The 22,696-nt window shown below is 37.4% G+C and overlaps 1 protein-coding gene across 6 annotated transcripts in view; it reads left to right on the forward strand.

Annotated features, from left to right (window-relative positions):
• The first annotated feature begins 8,676 nt into the window (after window positions 1–8,676).
• RBM26 (RNA binding motif protein 26) overlaps window positions 8,677–22,696 on the forward strand; it is an 88,748-nt gene continuing 74,728 nt past the window's right edge. For all 6 annotated transcript variants that reach the window (XM_071208243.1, XM_071208239.1, XM_071208240.1 and 3 more), the window contains exon 1: window positions 8,677–9,089. In XM_071208243.1, the coding sequence (XP_071064344.1) occupies window positions 9,019–9,089 (71 nt within the window). In that variant the 5' untranslated portion in view covers window positions 8,677–9,018. The remainder of the gene's footprint in view (window positions 9,090–22,696) is intronic.

Consider the following 22,696-nt stretch of genomic DNA (forward strand, 5'->3'; position numbering starts at 1 on the left):
GTACAATACAGTGAACCCTTTTGTAAACAATGAACTATAGTTTTTAATAGTATTATTATAAAAATGTTCTTTCATGCATTATATCAAATGTAGACACTAATGCAAGGTGTTAATATAGGTTGGTATATGGGAAGTCTGTATTTTATATTTTTATGCATGAAACTTGCAACTCTAATAAAGAAATTATTAATTAAATAAATAGAAATGCAGTAGTGGTATGGGCTAACTGGAATAAAATATTTTTGTCAAGAAACCTTTGACCCTCAATCAGGGCATCCCTATTTTCAAAGGGATTAAAATTTAGAGGGATTCTAACTTACATAAAAAACAACTACTAAGTACTCTTCTCCCTTTCCTAAATAATACCAGGATATGGAGAAATCCCCCTGAGAGACTCTATTCCTAGGACAGGTAAAAATACAAAGCTGTATCAGGTGGTCCTTTACAGAGAGAAATATTAGACCTTGTAAAGGAATTGTGTATAAATGATAGATTGAAATTTATTTTGTTGTTGCCTGGAAAAAACTCTTCTTCTAGAGTTTAGGACAAGAAGGGAGGCTGGACACCACCCAGGGGAGACTGGGGCAAAGGAAAAGAATCAGGAGGGCAAAACTGTGAGTTAAATGCTGCAGCTGAAAATGCTGGCGCCCTGCCCTATGATATAGACACATTTGATCAGGCCTCAGGGCTGGTGGCTACAAAGGGGATCCCAGGGATCTATTTCCCCAGGAAAGGGGAGAGAGAGGGACACAGCCTAAGGCTGACTCAGCTTCTGACCCATAAATTTGGTCTAGTGTGTCCCACAGCCCTTCCAGGCAGGGTGGGGCTGCACCATTGTTAGCCTTGGGAGCCTGCAAGGGACTAAAGGGATCAGACCCTCTCAATCTCCCTCCCTACTGACCAGTGGTTGTGGAGGATGCAAAGGGGAGTGGAATTTGTTACTATTTGGGAAAAGGGAGTGGGCTGCCTGCAAAGGTTGGAGAACTGCCTCTGAAAATGTTTGAATTACAAGGCTCTTAGCCTCCAGGCAGGAACCAGTGTCACATTGATCTGGTGGATTTTGCAGCAAATGAGAAAAAGAAATTATAGTCCAATATCTCTAATGAATATAGAAGGAAAAATCCTCAACAAAAATACCTGCAAACAGAATCCATAAGCACATTAAAAGAATTATAAACCATGAAGAAGTGGGTTTTATACCAGGTATGCAAGGGTGGTTCAACACAAGAAAATCAATTCTTCTAATAAAACACATTGATAACTTGAAGAAGAAAAATCATATGATCCTCTTTGTTGATGCAAAGGCATTTGACAAAATACAGCACACTTTTTTGATAAAAGCACTCCAAAAGATAGAAATAGAAGAAAATTCTCTCAATATGGTAAAGTGCATATATGAAAACCTACAGCTAGCATTATATTCTACAGTGAAAGACTGAAAGCTTTCCCACTGAGATCAGGAACAAGACAAGGATGCCCACTGTCACCATTATTACTCAATATTGTGCTAGAACTTCTAGCTAGAGCAATAGGTGAGGATGTGGAGAGATAGGAATACTTATTCACTGTTGTTTAGATGTAGAATGGTACAGCCACTCTGGAGAACTGTTTGGCAGTCCCTAAGGAAGCTGAATATAGACTTGCCGTGGGACCCAGAAATACCATTGCTAGGTATATACCCAGAAGTACTGACAGCAGTGACAGGAATAGACATCTGCATACTGATGTTCCTAGCAGCATTATTCACAATAGTAAAAAGTTGGAAACAACCCAGGTGTCCATCTAATGATGAATAGATAAATAAATAGTGGAGTATATATATAATGGAATATTATGCATCAGTAAGAAGAAATGAAGTTGTGAAACATATGACAACATGGATGAACCTGGAGGACATTGAGTGAAGCAAGCCAGACACAAAAGGACAATACATTCTGATAGCCCTATTATGAACTAAATATATTATATGAAATATAAATTATGTGAAATATGAATACAGGTAAAATTGCATATATAAGACCATTTTCCTTGGAACTTGAACAAATGTAGTTTAATACTATGAAATATTAATATCAGAAAAGAAAAAAACCATTATACTAAGTGAAGGAGACCAGACAGAGCTCTAAATATTGTATAATTCCATTTATACAAAATGTAAATATAAATCAATTTATAAAGATGAAATTAGATTAGTCATTATGTAGGGCTGGGGAAGGAATGCTAAGGGGTGGGGAGTCTTTCTTTTGGAGGAATGAAACTTCTAAAATTTTTGAGATGATGAATGTACAACAAAACATTGTACTCTTGTAGTCAGTGGGGAAAGGATGAAACCTTTCCCTCTAAGGTCAGGGACTAAACAAGGATGCCCTCTGTTACTGTTGTTCTACAACATTGTGCTAGAATTCTAGGTAGAGCAATTAGACAAACAAATAAACAAATAAATAGACAAATAAATAAATAAAAGGCATCCAAATAGGAAAAGAGGAAGTAAAACTCTATTTATGGATGACATAATCCTATATTCAGAAAATTCTTAAATGTCTGCAACAAAACTACTTGAGCTCACTAACAAGTTAAGCAAAGTGCCAGGATATAAGATCAAAATGAAAAGCTCATTAATATTTCTGTACACTAGTAGTGAACAATTTGAGGAGGAAATCAGGAAAAAATTCCATTTACAATAGCAACAAAAAGACTCAATACCTAGGAATCAACTTAACTAAACATATATAGGACCTATATGCAGAAAACTACAAAATAATGCTAAAAGAAATCAGTTAAGACCTACAGAAGTGGAAAGACACTCTATGTTCATCAATTGGAAGACTAAATATCATAAAGACGTCAATCCTAAACAAACTGACTTATAGATTCAAAGCAATACAAATTAAAATTCCAAAATCCTACTTGACAGAAATAGAAAAAGCAATCACCAACTTTATTTGGAAGGGAAAGTGAACCTGAATAGCCAAAAGCATTCTAAAAATGAAGGGCGACATGGGAGGAATTTTAATGCCTGACCTTGAAACATATTACAAAAGCAACAATGGTCAAAACAGCATGGTACTGGCATAAAGATAGACACATTGATCAGTGGAATAGAAATGAGAGTCTAGAAATAAACCCTCATCCCTATAGCCAACTGGTTTTTTATTTTATTTTATTTATTTTAAAGATTTAAAGATTTATTTTATTCCCTGCCCCCCCCCATTTGTCTGCTCTCTGTGTCCATTCGCTGTTGTTCTTCTACGTCTGCTTGTATTATCAGGCCACACTGGGAAACTGCCTCTCTTTTTTGTTGCGTCATCTTGCTGTGTCAGCTCTCCATGTGTGATGTGCCTCTCTCAGATGGACTTGCTTTTTTCATACAGGGCAGCTCTCCTTGCAGGGTGCACTCCTTGCAGGTGGGGTTCCCCAACGTGGGGGACACCCCTGTGTGGCACAGCACTCCTTGTGTGTGGCAGCACTGCATGTGGGACAGCTCACCACACAGGTCAGAAGGCCCTGGGTATAGAACCCTGGGCCTTCATATGCTAGGTGGATGCTCTATTAGTTGAGCCACATCCGCTTCCCCCAACTGGTTTATGACAAACTTGCCAAGTCCAAGTTGATGGGACAAAACAGTCTCTTTAAGAAATGGTGCTGGAAGACCTGGATATCTACAACCAAAAGAATGAAAGAGGACCTCTATCTCATTCCTTATACAAGAATCAACTCAAAATGGATCAAAGACCTAAATATAAAAGCCAGGACCATAAAACTACTAGAAGAAAATGTAGGGAAACATCTTAAAAACCTTGAGGTAGGAGGTGGTTTCTTGGACATTATACCCAAAGCACCCGCAACAAAAGAAAACATAGATAAAAGGCACTGCCTCAAAATTCAACACTTTTGCACCTCAAAGGACTTTGTCAAAAGGGTGAAAAGGCAGCCAACTTAATGGAAGAAAATATTTGGAAATCACATGTCTGATAAGGGTTTATATCCATCATATATAAAGAAATGCAATAACTCAACAAAAAAATGGCAAACGAACCAATAAAAAATGAGCTAAAGACTTGAACAGACATTTGTTCAAAGAAGAAATACAAATGGCAAAATATATGAAAAAATGTTCAATATCACTAGTGATTAGGGAAGTGCAAATCAAAACTATGAGGTATCATTTCATACCAATTAGACTGGCCTCTATTAAAAAGTCAGAGAACTGTAAAGGTTGGAGAGGATGTTGAGAGATGGGAATGCTTATTCCCTGTTGGTGGGAATGTAGAATAGTATAGGCATTCTGGAGGACTGTTTGGCAGTTCCTAAAGAAGTTGAATATAGATTTGCCATGTGACTTACCAATACCACTACTGGGTATATGAGAGCAGTGACACAAGCAGACATCTACACATGATGTTCACAGCATTATTCATGCTTGCCAAAAGTTGGAAATATCCCAGGTGTCCATCAAATGATGGATAAACAAACTGTGGTGTAGTTATATAATGGAGTATTATGCAGCTGTAAGAAGAAATGAAGTCATAAAGCATATGACAACATGGATGAACCTGAGGGACATTAAGTTGTGTGAAGTAAGCCAGAAACAAAAGGACAGATATTGTATGATTGTGCTATTATGAACCAAATATATTATATTAATATAGTGTCATGAAGTTACTAATTTGAATTTGGGTCAGCAGAAAATACAATGAGTTTAGAGAATGGAAAAGTGTGGGTTAACTTGTTCAGAACTGGTAATCTTCAGAAATGAATAGAAAAGTTGAAAGCCCAACATAATGTTTTTAACTAGCGGTACTATTATGTGGGTATGAAAGTGGTTTTTTTTTTTTTGTTTTTTTTTGTTTTTTAAAGATTTATTTATTTATTTAATTCCCCCCCTCCCCTGGTTGTCTGTTCTTGGTGTCTATTTGCTGCGTCTTGTTTCTTTGTCCGCTTCTGTTGTCGTCAGCGGCACGGGAAGTGTGGGCGGCGCCATTCCTGGGCAGGCTGCTCTTTCTTTTCACGCTGGGCGGCTTTCCTCACGGGCGCACTCCTTGCGCGTGGGGCTCCCCCACGCGGGGGACACCCTTGCGTGGCACGGCACTCCTTGCGCGCATCAGCGCTGCGCATGGCCAGCTCCACACAGGTCAAGGAGGCCCGGGGTTTGAACTGCGGACCTCCCATGTGGTAGACGACGCCCTAACCACTGGGCCAAAGTCCGTTTCCCCTGAAAGTGGTTTTAATTGAAAGTCTAGGTGGCGGACTTGGCCCACTGGTTAGGGTGTCCGTTTACCACATGGGGGGTCCGCAGTTCAAACCCCGGGCCTCCTTGACCTGTGTGGAGCTGGCCCATGCGCAGTGCTGATGCGCGCAAGCTGGCCCATGTGCAGTGTTGATGAGTGCAAGGAGTGCCATGCCACGCAGGGGTGTCCTCCGCATAGGGAAGCCCCACACGCAAGGAGTGCTCCCCGTAAGGAGAGCTGCCCAGTGCGAAAGAAAGTGCAGCCTGCCCAGGAATGGTGCCGCACACACAGAGAACTGACACAATAAAAAGAAACACAGATTCCCGAGCCACTGACAACAACAGAAGCGGACAAAGAAGACAAAGCAAATAGACATAGAGAACAGACAACCAGGGGTGAAGGGGGAGGGGGAGAGAAATAAATAAATAAATCTTTAAAAAAAAAAAGTCTAAGGTCATGTATATTATTAAAAGGAAAACTAAAAAATATAACATGGAAATGTATAGCATAGTAAAACCACATGTGAAATATGAATACGGGTAAAATTGCATATACAAGACCATTTTTCTATGTAGCTGAACAAATATATGTTTATACTAAAAATATTAATATTAGAGAAAAAAACACATTACGCTAAGTGAAAGAAACCAGACATAAAGTACTACATACTGTCAGATTCCATTTATATAAAATGTAAATACAGGGAATGGCTGTGGCTCAGTGGTTGAGCACTTGCTTTCTATATATAAGGTCCCAGGTTCAATCGCCTGTATCTCCTAAAAAAAAAAATTAAACATAAATCAGATCAGATGAAATTAGATTAGTGGTTATGTAGGGCTGGGGAAGGAATGCTAAGGGGAGTGAAGTTTTTCTTTTTGGAGCAATGAAATTGTTCTAAAATTTCTTGTGGTGATGGATGCACAGCATTGTGATAATACTAAAAACCATTGATTATATACTTTGGATAGATAATATGGCATGTGAATATATCTTAATAAAACTGCTTAATGAATAAATAAATAAATGTGCAATAGCCAGAAATAGCAGCTATGTACTGTAGGGCAAACAGAGAGGTTAAGAGGTGAAGAATTTTGTTTGTTTGTGTTTACTCATATTCATATTGAAATAATGAAAATGCTCTAATAATGATTGAAGTGATAAATGCACAACTATGTGATTATACCAAATACCACTGATTAAATACTTTGGATGAATTATGTGCTTTATGAATATGGATCAATAAAATTGATTTGTTTAAAAAAAGTGACTGAAGTTTCTATCTGATTAGTAAGCTGGGTATAGACTCAACATACCATTGAGCTGATGAATACAACATACTTATTACTATAATGATGTATTCATTGGCTAGGAAAGAGAACAGGAAGAACCAAAGGAGTTAAACACAGCATAGAAAATATGCCTGGGATTAGGACAGTTTAAACGGTTAAGGCAACTCATGGAAAGAAACCATAAAGAAATATAGGTTTGTTAGGATATATATCTTCTTGACTTGTTATCCAAAATATTTTTCCCTGCCTTTGTTTCCTTCTTACTTAAAAGGAAGCACATATTACTCAATATACATTTCTGAGTGCAGTACACTGCTAAATGCAGGAAGTACCAGGAGGAATAAGCTTGAGTTCTTTTTCTTATACAGCTCATAATCTAATTAAGTAGACAGAGGAGAAAACACAGTGTTTTAACTTCTATTCTACTGGTAGAAACAAAGAAGCAATTATCCTTTTACAACATGTTAAAGAATTTTGATTTTTATATTGAAAATGTGGGAGCTGATGAAGATTCTAAGTAGGGAAGTGACAAGATTAGATCCATTTATTTTGAACGCAATGTGAAGATGAACTGACGTGGGGCACTCCAAGGAGCAGAGAAATTAAAATGTAACTGCAATTGCTTAGGAAAAATAAGACTTCAGACATGACAGTTGCAGTGGGATCAGAAAAAAGGATGGGCAGGATTCAAGCAGTCAGAGAAAGAATTCCCTGTGGGAATTGATATGAGCAGATGTTTGGAGAAAGGGAGGATGAGTAAATCAATTTACCTGGAGTATACAGTATTTGATAGAACAGTGAATAGATTAGAAAGGCTGGAGTGGAGAGTCAGTGTCATAGGACAGTTAGTGAAGTTGAAAATATTGATGGAATCAGTCTGTGGCAAGACTATTCAACAAATAGGCTAAAGAATAAGATTTTTATCTTTCCCTCAGCAATATTAAATCTATAAATCACTTTAATCAACCCCCTTGATATTCAATAGTTAAGATTCAAATTTGCAAACTACTCTACATGCAAGATTTTAAAAACAAATGTCTAGCTTTTCTTACTTGATAACCTTTTCCACCTATTGCTTAAGGACAAGTTATAAACTCAAAGAACATAACGAAAATTTAGTCCATTGCTGTGTCTGCCATGCAGAGATTTTACTGGGCTACTTAGTGTAAACGTCTTTGTGACTTATATTTATCACTATAGTTCACCTAGACTCTGCAAAATTCCACCTTATACTTTAACGGTAGTATTTAAGTTAATATAACAACTCAGGCAGGAATCAAAGTTATCTAACCACAATGGAAAACTCTTTAGGCCAGGAGTGGGGAAGTTTAATTGGGATGCTCGTATGAAGGCACACCCTCTCTTTTGGTACTATGTAATTTCCCTATCTGGGGCTGTCTGCTCCAAATGAAAAAAAAAAAAAAAAAAAAATCCCCCTTTTCAATTTTAGTTGAGGTAAAGTCCAAAAGAGAAACATTTGAGATCTCACCGTTCTCTTGGGACACCCCTAGGTCATAAGTGCGTTCCCAAAAAGTCGAGTAAATTTGGACACGACACTAATCATTTGGAGGTCTCAATGGGTTAGACTGTCTTGTACTTCCCAATCGTTTCCACATCATAGCACACACAGAATATGACACTGGGGTAAACGGAGGAGGCCACACTAGGGAGCACACCTGGAACCCTCCGGCCGCACCCATGCTTCATGGCACACCGGCGTGGAGGTTCTGAAAGAGTGCTCATCAATCAAATTCATTTAGCAGATGCGATAGGGCCATCTCTTACAGAGACCGAGCTGGGGCTCCCGCTCTTTCTGAAGTTAGCAGCCTGATAAAGTGAGGTTGTCTTTCGCCCTCTTTGAAAAGAGAAAGCCTTTATTCACTAAGAGAACCGAAGGATGAAAAAGCATCAAGACCGCGAATCACACACTAACTAGGCTCCCGCCGTCCGTCTGCGCGTTCTCCGCCGAGCTTACGTCTCTTCCCAGCAGGCTCCGGGAGTCGCCGCGAGACTTCATCAATTCTCGCGAGATTTATCGGCAGCCATCTTCTTGGGGGTGCTGGGAGCCGGAAAGACCCCCTGAAACGTCCCTATTGAGCTGTCCTTCGTCTTCGCTTTCTTCACTTTTCCTTCTTCTGCGTTGCCAACAAGCACCTGGTCCCGAGACTGAGAGAAAACCCAGGTCTAGGCGCGTGCTGCGCTCCCGCTCCGGGAAGATTATCTGGGGTACAAGGAAGGGGGAGGGCCTGGGCAAACCGTCGCTACCTCAGCCCCGGCCAGGCTCCGGGGAGGTGCGCTCTTGGCACCCTGTGCACTCGCGGCCTGCTCCTGTCCCCGCGGAGCTGGTCGACGAACGGGACTCGCGGGAACCTGCCACCGGCGCCTCCCACCGCGGCCCACGCGGGCGGCGCGCGGAGGAGGGGGCGGGGGCAGCGGCGGCTGTAGCGGCCGCGACCTGGGAGGGCAGAGGAGGAGTGAGACGGGCCTCGGGGCCGCTGTGGATGGTTTCTAAAATGATCATTGAAAACTTCGAGGCTCTCAAATCCTGGCTGAGTAAGACTCTCGAGCCCATGTGAGTATACCTGGGATATCCTTGTAGGGATAGCAGTGGGTAATAAGCGGACACACAGACCTGTACCGTTTTCCCTAGTGCTTGAGATGGAGGCCGAAGCGGTGAACAGAGTTCCGGGTGCTCTGTGTTCTCTTCCCCTTCCACCCTCGCTCCCAGGTTGAGGATACCCCTGAGAGCCTGGACTGACCTTTCTTTTCTATCTGAACTGGTTCTTAAACCGCTGTCTCCCGCTCTTGTTCTCCCGTTACGTGTAGAGTGAATCCAGCCTCCACGCATACACCCACATGAACATACTTAATTTTGCCGAGGGCCCTAAAAACGGTCTCTTTACTTTAGTGAAATAGGGCATAGCCTCATGTCCACAGACTGTTTTATCCTCTTTCTTTAATGAAGTGACGGCCCTTATTTATTAAGACAGTTGTAGTCTAAGTCACGTCTTATTTAAATACTATCTCTGAAAGAAAGGCCACGTCTCCCATGTGCTTTCTGGTTTAACAACACCTCTTTTAACTGAAGACGTAACAGGTGCTAAGGTACCAGGTAAAATCCTCCTTTTCTGTCTACACGTTCATTCATTGGAGAAAAATTCAATCTCCATCCATATGGAATATTTAGCAGTTTCAAGTGGGATACTATAGGTAGACTGTGGGTGTGGGAGTTGAGAGTGCCGAATGTCTTAGATTGGAAAATTTAAGGAGTGTTTTAAGAAGCTATCTATTAATACACAAAAAATATATCAGGAGGCAGATGTTTTATGTGAATTGGTTGATACATAAAAATAAAATGCATTGGGAAAAGTTCATTAATTTAATGTTTATAATCTCTACTGTGTAATGCCGGAGGCTTTGGAGAGAGAGCATTTGTATTCCAAAGGAGGCAAGGTGTAATAATGATAAACAAATAGATATTTTCAGATGATTATATGCACTGTGAAGATTGTAATATTGTAAAAGAAAAGTAAAAGACTGTTGGAGCAGCCTCACATTGGGTGCTCAGGGAAGGTATCTCAGAAAGGTGACATTTGTCAATGATATATATTTCTACCATTTTTTAAAACAATAGCCATTTTTCCACATTAGTTCAGGAGTAGCTTCAAGTTTTATGTTTCGGGTAAATTCAAGACAGTCTGTTTATAAGTAACAGTTTCCTGACAGAGGCCCCCTCCTCCACCCCTAAAAATTTCTGTATCCTAAGTGATAAACTCTTCTTGTACATTCAGCAAACTTTACATTGGAAAAGGAAAAAAAAAAAACTGAGATAGGTATTTCCTTTTCTTTCATGCACAGTAATAAATATAGCTGAGCTTCTCTCTTACTTTGCAATGATGTTTACATAAAATCATATCTTATCAAGTTACAATGGTGATTTCTTCAAATGTAGATATGAAAGCTATATAATCCACTGAAATTCCCCCTCTACTTTTTAAATCTGAAATTAAACCATCATTATAAAGAACGGTTTCATCCCAAGATGCTTCCCCTTTCCTTTAAGCAACTTCTCTCTACAAGCTGAATCCTCTCTCAGAAGAATAGTTGACATTTGAGAAGTACCTAAGGGACAATCCATGTGAATGTCTGGGGGAAATAGTGTATTGTGTAGAAAAAGCAAGTGCAAAGGCTCTGTAGCAGAAATGAATGTGGTATGTTCAGGAAGAGAGAAGCCACTGTGGCTGCATGGAGTGTCCTAATGGAGAGAATAAAAGGGTATGAACTTGGAAAAACAGACAAATCCATGAAGGATCTTCTAGACCATGGTCAAGAGTTTGAAGTTCATTGAGAGCATAATGGGAAGATGAGATTTAAAGCAGGCAAGGATTGATATGATTGTGTTTTACTTCTGCCTGCTTTGTGGAGAATAAGGGAATAAAAATAGAAGCAAGGAGACCATAGTGAAAGGTATCACAGGCAGAGATGATGGTAGCTTCATTAGACTGATAGTAGAGACATAGAGAACCAGATAATATTTTATATCTGGATCTGATAGAGCTTGCTGGTGGATTGAGAAAGGGAAAATTGATGAAGACATCTAAGAAGTTAGTCTAAATAACTGGATGGATGGTGGTAGAGAAGACTGGGAGAGAACAGGGTTAAAAGAGGAGGGAAGGGTAATTAGGTTTGGTCATTAAGTATGAGGGGTGACATCTTGGTGAGAGTTCAGATGGTTTAATAGATGAATTTAGATTTCAGAGGCAAGGACAGAAAGATTTGAAGTGATGTTGCTAGTATTTAAAGCCATGTGATTGTGGGATTATTTCCTAGGAAAAGTGTGTAGATAGGGAAGAGGGCCCACGCCTGAGGTAGTAGGAAAACTGGGAGATACCGTGTCACTAAAGAAAAGAACAAATAAATTTATTACAAAAGAGGGGAGTGTCACCTGGATTGAATGCTGTGTTGCAGAGTATGTGAAAAAGAAGGACGCAGGTAAGTCTCCCTTAGATTTGTCGTGGTTGAAGTTATTGGTGACCTTTGCAAAATCTCTGTAGTAGAGTGCAGATAGATGCCCTATTTCATTAGAGACAGAGTGGGCAGTTTAGTGTAGTGGTTGTATGAGAGGGAGAACTCTGCCAGCATGGCAGGTTTAACTCTCCTAGCAGCTGTATAAAAATGGATAAGTTACTTATCTCAGTGCCTCCCTTTCTTCATCTGTAAAACGGGGAAAATACGGAACATATGTTAAGAAAATCTTGAGTTACTGCTTGGTGTATAATAAGCACTGCATAATTACTAGGTAAATAGATAATTTTTAAAAATGTTTTGGGTTGAAATTTCCTTTTTTTAAAAGACTTTAGTTTTCCATTATTTATGAGCTTTACCATTTTTTTCACTAACCTAAAAGATAAAATTTATAGTTACTTAGTGTGTATGCTTGAAAAGTTTTCATAAAACATATTCCAGGTAGATAGCAGTCATTACTGTTGGAATAAAGAAGGCACCACTGGTAGAGCAGTGGTAGGAATTGGGATTGGTTCTTTTATAATGTACATTGCTGTGGTTAAATTTAGTCCTTATCCAAGTCTCTGTCCCTTTAATTGCATCTTAGGTGGATCCTTCTAGGTGATGACTTAAAAAAGCTGATTTCAATTATTTAAAATCAGTGGTTTTTAACCTTGGTTTTGTGAAATTTTAAAATGTGTTATCTAAAGGAGTGTTTTTGTTTTACTTTAAAATTGTAATCACCAAGTATCACCTGTTTGAGGGAGGAACATTTGAAAGACCAAGGATAAGGTATAACTCAAAAGTTGTATAGGTACTTTTTAGTTATTGTATGCTAGTAAAGTATCTCATGATTTTGAATATATCCTGTATTTTGAATATTTAGCAAACTTACTGAGCATTTAGCTTACTATATGCCTATCAATGTGCTAGACATTGGGAAAATAGTAAGAAATCAAGAAATTAGTATCTTCATATTGTTTACCATTCACCAGGGAAGACATGTTGAACAAGTAATTACAGATCTAGTTAGTGTTGTAGAGAAGTCTAGAATGCTGCCATATATATGTCTGGGTAAGTCAGGAAAGACTTTCCCTGGCACGGTCATTTCATCTTAGTCTGGAATGATGAAGAGCGGTGTTCTGGAGCAGACAGATGGAATGGGATCTAGTAAGAGTATTCTAGGTTTTGGAGAATAGATTGTATGAAGCCCTAAAATGAAAGGAATAAGGTGCCTTGGAGAATTGAAAAAGTAAGAGCAGCCACAGCATTGGATAACTCCAGAGAGAGTAGCCAGATCATACATGGCTTTGTTGAGTCACGATAGTGGGAAGTCAGTGAAGGGTTTTAAGGCAGGAGAGTTTTTGGGTTGAGTTAAAAAAAAAAAGTATTATGTTTGATTATAAGTGCTGTAGAAAGTATTATGTTTGATTGTAATGTTAGATCATCATGGTTTTGAGTTTACTTTTTCATAAATTTTGGAAAATGTGGGTGTTAAAATTGTCTTGAAATAATGTATGATATTTTATTCTCACAATTTGCTTTATCAGACTTGCTAATAAAACTAGATGTTCATCTTCTAATTTACATTTTTTTTCCATAAGGTGCATTTTGTTGATTTTTTTTTAAACAAAAGTATTTCTGGTATATTTTAAAACTTTATGTGTTTACATAGTACTAAGTGTAGTAATTCGATAAATCATTAACTTTTTTAGTTGAAGGGAAACTTCAAGATCTCATAAACTACCTTAATTTTTCAGAAAATAAGTTGAGAGCAGATGAATATAATTATATGCCCAGATTGTGACTTTAATAGTAAAGACCAGAATTCCGAGTCTCTTGCTCCTTCCATTATTGTAGTGCTGTGAAGGTAGTAGTAGTGTTTAGTAGAAAGAAAAGATGCTTTGCAACCACATACATCAGTGTTCAAATCTCAACTCTGCCATTTATTACCAGGGTGATCTAGACAAATGAATCTCCCTTTTCCTTATTGCTGTGATGGGGAGAAAATAAACTCCTTTCCATCTATAGTTGAGAGGATATATTTAGAGCCCAGCCTTAGGGCTCCTTAACCACTGGTTGATTAAAAACAGAGAAGTTACATTACTCCTATTGCTACTGTTACTGTTGTCATCTCCACTGCTGCTATCACTACCACCTAACATTTGTATGCATTGCTGTAAGAGCTTTGTATGTATACCTAGAGTTCTATGACATACGTAAGCATTATCTCAGTTTTGTAGGTGCTGAAACTGAGACACTGAGGCTGGAAGTTAAGATACCCATAGTTTCATGGCTTTATCATGTGACTAAATAGTGGTTTAAACTTGGACTTTTTTTCCTCCAGATCCGGTGTTCGTAATTTACTGTACCATACAGCTTCCTAGTATTCTCTTTTATTACTGTATGCTACATTTTACTATTACATTTTCGTAGTAGAACTTATGTTGTTGCAGAGGAGCAGTCTATGTTATAAAGCACCATAGTTATCCGAGCTTTACAGAGTTTATGAAAGAAATCTCTGGTGTTTTTGCACCTTGTTGTTAATGTAGTCTTTCCCACTTCATCCACACTTAATTACTACACCTTTCTCACGACACTGATTTTTTTTTTTTATATACAGCGGATTGATCCCAAGACCGCTTATGTGGGAAACAGTTGATTAACCACTGAGCTACATCTGCTCCCCAATGAGAGTTAGGTTTTTTTCCCATTTTTTTTTTTTTTAGGAGTTACTGGGATCGAACATGTGACCTCGTACATGAGAAGCAGATGCTCAGTCACTTGAGCCACATCTGCTTCTCTGAAATTTATTTTTGTTCCTGTCTTATAGAGCTGTTCTTTTGGATATGCAAGGTGTTTGATCTTTTTTGCTCCTGAAGTTTTGATCCCATTTCACACCTTTGATCTTTCCCTTTCTACCAACACCTCTTGGTTTATAGAGTCAGTCTCCTATTAAGGAAGTAAAACACTCAGCAACAAGGACAGCAAAACCTAAAACAAACAAGAAACATATGTATTGTCACTATATTGCTAGCTTTCTTGACCTTTAATTTTTATTTTACTTGTCCCCAGCCATTTATTTCTTAATACCTTGTGATGTAGTTTCTTCTCACTTATAGTCATTTATCTCAGTGAATTTATATTAAAGTTTTTAATCAATGAATTTGTTTATTAAAGACTTTATATGCTTTATATTATTTGACCTGTTGTGTAACACTAGACCAAGGATTCTTAACCAGGGGTCCATGGAAAGATTTCAGGGGGTCCATGAGCTTGAATTGAAAATTCAAAAAAAACATTATTCTTGTGGGGACGTGTTGGTGTGGACGTGATGTATTTGTTAAATAATACACAGTGTAGTGTGAACTTAGTATGATTCTTATTTTGATGTAGCATATTCTTGAGTGCAGTGGTTAACTGCCTGCAAAAAGGTTGGGAAGGATGGCAGAGGTGGTTTTATGACACCATGGGAAAACTCAAATTTCTAAACATTTGCCAGAAACGACCATTGAACAGAGGTTGAGCTGTTGAGATTATCACGTATTAAAATTATGGGAAGGTTGTAAATTGTAATTTTGAATAATCCTAAAATTTAAAGACATGCCAATGTTGGGTGTTATAAAACTATCTGCCACTACATTCTGAGAAGGGGTCCTTGGATCATAAAGGGTTAAGAACCAGGGAAGTGGATTTGGCTCAACGGATAGAACATCCGCCTACCACGTGGGAGGTCCAGGGTTCAAACCCAGGGCCTCCTGACCCATGTGGTGAGCTGGCCGATGCGCAGTGCTGATGTGCGATGCGCAGTGCTGATGTGCGATGCGCAGTGCTGATGTGCGCAAGGAGTGCTGTTCCACTCAGGGATGTCCCCCGCCTAGGGTAGCCCCACATGCAAAGAGTGCACTCCGTAAGGAGAGCTGCCCAGCGTGAAAGAAAGTTCAGTCTGCCCAGAGTGGCACCTCACACACACAGAGCTGATGCAGCAAGATGACGCAACAAAGATATACAGATTCCTCGTGCCGCTGACAAGAATACAAGCAGACACAGAAGAACATACAGCGAATGGACACAGAGAGCAGACAACTGGGGCTGAGGGAAGAGGAGAGAAATAAATAAAAAATACATCTTTAAAATAAAAAAAAGGTTAAGAACTCTTGCAGTAGACATTGTTGATTCTGACTTTTAAAAAAATTTCTCATTTGTCTTGAATCCCTAACACCTTGGTTCTCTCCTCAAATCATTCCTATTCCCTTTTTGTTCCTTCCTCTGCCTTCTAATTGTATGTTTTGAAGTTCTGTTACCAGGTTGTTTTCCCTTTCTCTCAGCCATTTCTATGCCTAACATCTCATTCATTCCCAGTGGTGGATTCTATTACAATCTATAACGCTTGCCCTTTAAAACCTTTCTGCGTGCTATAGATATTTGAGAGTTTCGTTAAAGAATCTTTTGCCATTTAGTTGCATATGCTTGCAAATTTGCGTTGAATTGTAGAGCTTTTTCAACCTCTTGAGCCTGTTAGTGAACTCCAAATTAGATCCTTCATGCATTTATTTTTCCACATAAGTATGTTTAAATAATTTAACTGCTTTTCATAATATTAAACCTTTTTTTTTTAAGGAGGTACTATAGGGGATTGAACCTAGGATCTGCCACGAGTGAAGGACATGCAGTCACTGAGCTGCACCACCTTTCCAAAACTTTAAGCTTTTATTTCCACTTGTGAGCTGCATATCCACCTTATCTCTCACATGAACTTCAGACGGATTCATTTATTTCCATTTATCCAAATTATCTAGGCTTAAAATTTTATTTCATTTTTTACTAGTACTCTCTGTTCCCCATTCAGTTAATCATTAGGTGTGCTTATGTGCGCTCTCTCAAGGCATTGTCTATCTAGTTGAGGGCCTCCCCTTCACACTCTTTACCTAACCATTGCAGTTTTTTTAACTAACATCCCTATATCCAGTTCTACCTTTCAGTTTTTCCATCATGTTCAACTTTGTTTATATTCTGTTGCTTGATAAAAACCTTCAGGATTTCTTATAATAAAAATTGCACACTCTTTAGCTTGGCTTTCAGAACTCTGATTTTATTCAAATGATCTTTCCAGTTTATATTGTCCATCTTTTCATTTGAGTCTTAATTTCGGCAACACTGAACTTTTCATCATGATTGTCACTTTGTTTTTATTGTTCCTTCCCCCCCATTTTAAATAGTAGATAACATTCATCAGGTGTTTACTATATACCAGTCATTGTGCATTAGTTGTATATGGGATGGGTCTGTTATCCAAATTTTTAAAGATGAGGAAATTAAGTTTTAAGGTTAGAATAAAATAACACATAGTAAGTGATGGAGACAGGATTCAAAACATTTTGATTCTAGAGCCTTTCTCCATTTCCTTTATATATGTTGAAATCAAAGATCAAACGTGAGATGCCAGTTCTTCCAGAAAGCTACTACCTATGATCTATCCACCTGGGAGCAGTGATCACTTCCCCAGGGCTCTCCTCCCCCAGCACTTGTTTGTATCATTTATGACACTAATCACTTGCATACTTACTTAGTTGTTACTTATTTTATCTTCATTATTAAAGTCTAAGCTTCTTGAAAGCAGACTCCAAATTTTAGATTTAGAGGTCTCTGTTTTGTACAGCACCTAAGCACAATACCTTGTACATGGTATGCTCTTGAGTATTAAATGCATTATTTCTAATTTCTAGTTTGTGTACCCATGGCCTAAACAGGGAAGAGGCAATCATTTGTATAAAACTGTAAGATTCCATTCTACTATACCTTGAGTTTTGTTTTGTTTCAGAGAAGCAGAGATGTGAGCAGTTTGAAAATTTATCTCTGCCTCTATTTCTCTTTGTTTTGTTTTGGTTTTTTTGTTTATAGCACTGTCAGATTATGTAAAGCTTAAATTCAGGTAACTTGCTAATTTTTGGGCAAGGTGGGAGGATACTGAAGAGTAGTATTCTTGTTGAATACTACTCATGCAAGATTGCAGGCTTCCATGAAGCTGTACAAAAGAAAATTACACAACAGTCTTACTTGATAAATTTTAGAGCTAGTGGAAGGGTTAATATTTTATAATTATTGGCTAAAATACTCTTTATTGCTTTCCTCTTTTTTTGTTTATTTAGTTGGGTTTTTTAAAAAAATATCAATGTTAAATTTACCCAATTAAAACAAGATAATTACAATAACAATAAATCTGCTTTAGGCACCCATTACACTCCCTGCTTACTTTTGTTTGTTCCTCAATCTTGAGGGATTTGGGACAATGTCTACTCTGCTTCAGGCTGAGAAGGGATGTAGCTGTTGTGGGGCAGAGTGTTTTGTTTGCAGTTGAAGATAAACCTTGCTCTGGGGATGGGGCTGGTCTTTCATATTGTTTTGTTAGTTGTCCCTGGCAGGCCCAAAGAACTGGAGAGTAGGAGTTGGCTGCATATCTGCTGGTTTCAGAGCTCAACTGGCTAGGAACAATCCAAAGACTTTAAGTCTCAGAAATACACTTAGCAGGTAAATTGAAAATTATATATGCAAATAAAAGAAGAGAAGAATCTTGATTAGAGGATTTATAAGTGAGTATAACTGTTATGTTGGGGAAAGAGTTTTTCTTATAGTCCTGAATAGAGACTTTACTTTTGATGAGTTGACTTTCATTGCCTCATTTAATGCTGCAGTTTCATTTGGCTTTTTCATCAGAGTGCTGAATAGTTAAAATGCATTTAGTGTTTTCTATATTTTTTTAGCACTTTATCTTCAGCTTACAGTACTTTTCAAACTTATTTTATATGCATAAGCCAAGAGACAGGGACAGTATTGTGAGTGCAATGGAAAATAAGATAGTCTTTTGTTTGGTGTGAAATACTTAAATGGCATCTAGAAGCTTTTTTATTTTTTACTTTTTTTCCCTTCCTCCCTCTGCACCAGAGGAAAGGGAATGAATGAGAGAAATGAGTGGGTGGGGATGGTAAAAACTTTCTTCTTACTACCATCTTCCTTATTTCTGTGGAAAATCCTTTTCAATTTAAAAACAGTCAATTTCTGAAGGAAGTTTTATTTTTAAGTTGGGATTATAGTTATTTGTGTATATGTGTGAGATAATGGAATAGTTTCTAGACCTATGACTCTTCTACAGATGCTTTATATACAGGCAAATTACGCGTATGTATTTTTTATACAATTGATGGCATATTAGAAATCATTTTAAATAATATGTAAAAGACTTGCCTTTTTAAAAAAGGTAGCATAGTGTCTTAAAGTAATGGATAAATTGTAATTAACCATCCCCCGTTGATGAACTGGACAAATAATGCTGCAGTGTAAATAAGTTTATATTAACATAAAATGAATGGCTCCTAAGTGTTCAGTTAGATAAGCTTCAACAGTTATACATCTGTATAATGACCACCACCCCCAAAATCTAAAACGTTATCTAGAAAAGTCTTGTGTCCTGTTCCATGCATCCCTTCCCCCTACACCAACAAAGGCAATCACTTTTCTGACTTTTGTCACCATAGATTAATTTTGCCTGTTTAGACTCCATGTAAGTAAATATTATGTACTCTTTTGTGTCTGATGTTATTGCATTCCTCCATGTTGCTTCTTCAGTAACTTATTTGTTGCTGGAAGGTATTCCATTGTGTGAATATATTCTACAATTTGTCCATCCTCTAGTTGATTACTTTTGGGTATTGAATCCTGTCCTTCATAAAAGGCATGTTCAGGTGCCAGTCCCTGGTCCTGTGGGTGTCGGTCCATTTGTAAATAGGACCTTTGATGTTATTAATCAAGGTGTGTCCAAACTGAATGAGGGTGGTTCTTAATCCAGTATGGCTGAAGGCCTTATAAGGAAAAGAAATTGAACACAGAAGAAGCCACAGGTGAAACCAGAAGCTGGAAGTGAATGGAACCCCACCCCTGGTAACCTCTACTCCACTTTTTGTCTCTAATATTTTCTTTGTGTTACCATGAATCTTAAATTTAACATCTTAAAAATACAACAGTCTCATTTGCTTTGATACCAATTTCAATGGCAAAAACTGTTCCTATATCAGTGTCCCTTTTTATGTATTTATCACAAATTATATGTTTATACATTGAGTCAAATCATTGATTCATACTACATTTTTTGCATTTGCCTTTTAGAATCCTGTAGGAAATAAAGAATGGAGTTACAAATAAAAAATAGAATACTGCTAATATTTATATATATGTATGTCATTATCTTTGCCAGAGATCTTTATTTCATTATGTGACTTTAGTCAGTTGTCTAGGGTCCTTTTAACCTGTGAAACTCCATTTAGCATTTCTTATAGGGCCAGTCTAATGGTTAGGAAATCTCTCCGTTTTTCAGCTTTTTTTTTTTTTTTTCAAGGAGGTACCTGGGATTGAACCCAGCACCTCATACATTTGAAACATGCACTCAACCACTGAGCTATACCCACTCTACCTTCAGCTTTTGTTGATTATCTGGGGATTGCTTAATCCCTTCCTCATTTTCAAAGACAGCTTTGCTGGACACAGATTTTGGTTGGCCGTTTTTTGCTTTCAGCGCTTTATGTCTTCTGCTGTCTTCTGCCTCCTTAGTTTCCAATGAAAAATTGGCATTTAATCTCCCCTATGTATGATACGTTGCTTCACTTGTGTGGCTTTCAGAATTCTTTATCTTTTCCATTAAGCAGTTTTGTTTTTTTTTTTGAAAATGATAAGTAAAATTACTTTATTCACAGGTGACATGATCATTTATGTAAAAACCATAGGAAGTCTACCAAAAAAAAAAAAACTACCAGGATGAATAAGTAAATTTGGTAAGATCACAGAATATAAGGTTCAATCTATAAAATTCAGTTGTATTTCTATATACTGGCAGAAAACAATTGGAAAATAAAAATTTAACATAATACCATTTATAACAGCATTGAAGATATTTAAGATTGAATTTAGCAAAAGACACGACCTCTATACTGCAAATTACAAAATAGTGTTGAGCTAAATTAAAGAAAGCTTAAGTAAATGGATCCTAAGACTCAGTGTTTTTAAGATATTAACTCCCAAAATTCATCTACAGATTCAATATAATCCCCATCCGAATCCAATTTCAAGAAACTTTTTTTGAAGAACTAGGAAGCTGATTGTAAAATTATTATGAAAATGCAAAATATCTGTAATAGACAAAACAATTTTGAAAAAGAACAAAGTTGGAGATCTCACTGTATCTGATTTCAAGACTTATTAAAAGCTGTGGTAATCAAGACAATGATAAGGATGTAAGGATAGACCTATAGATCAAGGGAACACAGTAGAGAGGACAGAAATAAACTCAAACATAAACAAGAAATTGATCTTTGGCGAAAGCAACAAAGCAACAAGGAATTGAATGATAAAATAACGTTTCTAACATATGGTAGTAAAATAATTCAGTAAACATATGAGCTAAAACTGAATCTTGATCCGTACTGCAAACCTTACAAAATTCATTGTTGGTTATAGACTTAAATGTAAAAACCTAAAACTACACAACTTCTTGAAGAACTCATAGGAGAATATATAAACTGCTTTAGGGGTAGAAGAACATTTATTAGACAAGATAGAAAAAGCACTAACCATAAAAGAAAAAGTAGATTAATTTGAAGTAATTAAAAACATAAATCTTCTCTTTAAAAGAAATGATTAAAAAGAAGAAAAGACAAGCCACAGTCTGACAGATGACTTGGGTTAAAAAATATATAAAAAACAACTTCAAGTCAAAAAAATACCAGCAACCTAATAAAAATGTGCAAAAACTTTTGAACAGAATCTTCACCAAAAAAGATGTACACATGCCCAATTAGCACATGAATATATGCTCAGCATATCAGCAGTTTGATTGTAACGTGGCACAGTGTGGGTCTATTTGGGTTGATCCTTTTTGGGGTTCATTTTGTATCTTGGATGTGTGTATTCCTGTCTTTTGTTAAATTTGGAAAATTTTCAGTCATTATTTCTTTGAATATTCTCTCTGCCCCTTTCTCTCCTCCTTATGGAATTCTCACACCGTGTATATTGGTGTGTGATGGTGTCCCACAGGTTGCTCAGGCCTTGTTCACTTTTCTTCATTTCTTCCTACTGCTCCTTAGACTAGATAATTTCAAATGTCTTATCTTAAAAGTTAACTGGTTCTTCTGCTAACCCCGATCTACTATGGAACCCCTCTAGGGAAATATTAATTTCTTGTATTATTGTCATCTGCTCTGTTTTGTTCCTCTTCATAATGTCTGTCTCTCTTTTGGTACTCTCTTTATGTTCATTTATCATTTTCCTGATTTCCTTTGGTTCCTTGTCCATGTTTTCCTTCAGCTTTGAGCATATTTAGGGCCTTTTTTTTTTTTTCCCCCTTGTCTTTGCCTGGGATGTTCCAGGTCTGGTCCTCCTTGTCAATGGTTTCTAATGCTTTAGCTTTTTCCTTTGTCTCAGTCATTGCTTTATGTTTCCTTGTATTTTTTGTTTTTTTTTTTTTGTTTTTTTTTTTTTTTGAGGTACTGGGACTGGGGATTGAACCCAGGACCTCATATGTGGGAAGCGGGCGCTCAACCATTGAGCTATACTGGCTTCCCTTCTGTATTTTTCGTTACCTTTTTTTGAAACCTGGTTTGGTATTTTAGTGTGCTGTCTCTGGAGTTTAGACACTGAGATGTTTGTTCCATAAGTTTGTCTCTGGTTCATGTTAAGACAGAGCTTTCCTTGAATATCAGGAGATTAAAAAAAAAAAAAAGATAAAAGACACTTTATTTTGGAAAGTTCTCTGCTCCATTTTCTCTCTTCTTTCTGAGATTGTATATTAGATTGTTCGATAATGACTTCCATGTCTTGGATGTATTTTTTTTTTTTTTAATTTTTTTCTTCTTTTGCTCTTGGTTTGGATACTTTTTGTTTTCCTAACTTGAAATTCACCAATATTTTTCTCTACACTGTGGACTGTGCTTTAAAGCTCATCTAATGAATTCTTTGTTTGAGATATATTTTTCTTTTCTGAGATTTTCCATTTGGCTCTTTTTTAATAGTTTCTGTGTCTCAGCTGAGGTTTCCCATCTCTTTATGCATGTTGTCCATCTTTTCCAATAAATTATTTAGTATTTTTATCGTAGTTGTCTTAAAGTTCCGGTTTGGAATTCTCTTTATCTG

Source organism: Dasypus novemcinctus, chromosome 15, assembly GCF_030445035.2.
Source record: "Dasypus novemcinctus isolate mDasNov1 chromosome 15, mDasNov1.1.hap2, whole genome shotgun sequence".
Lineage (NCBI taxonomy): Eukaryota > Metazoa > Chordata > Mammalia > Cingulata > Dasypodidae > Dasypus > Dasypus novemcinctus.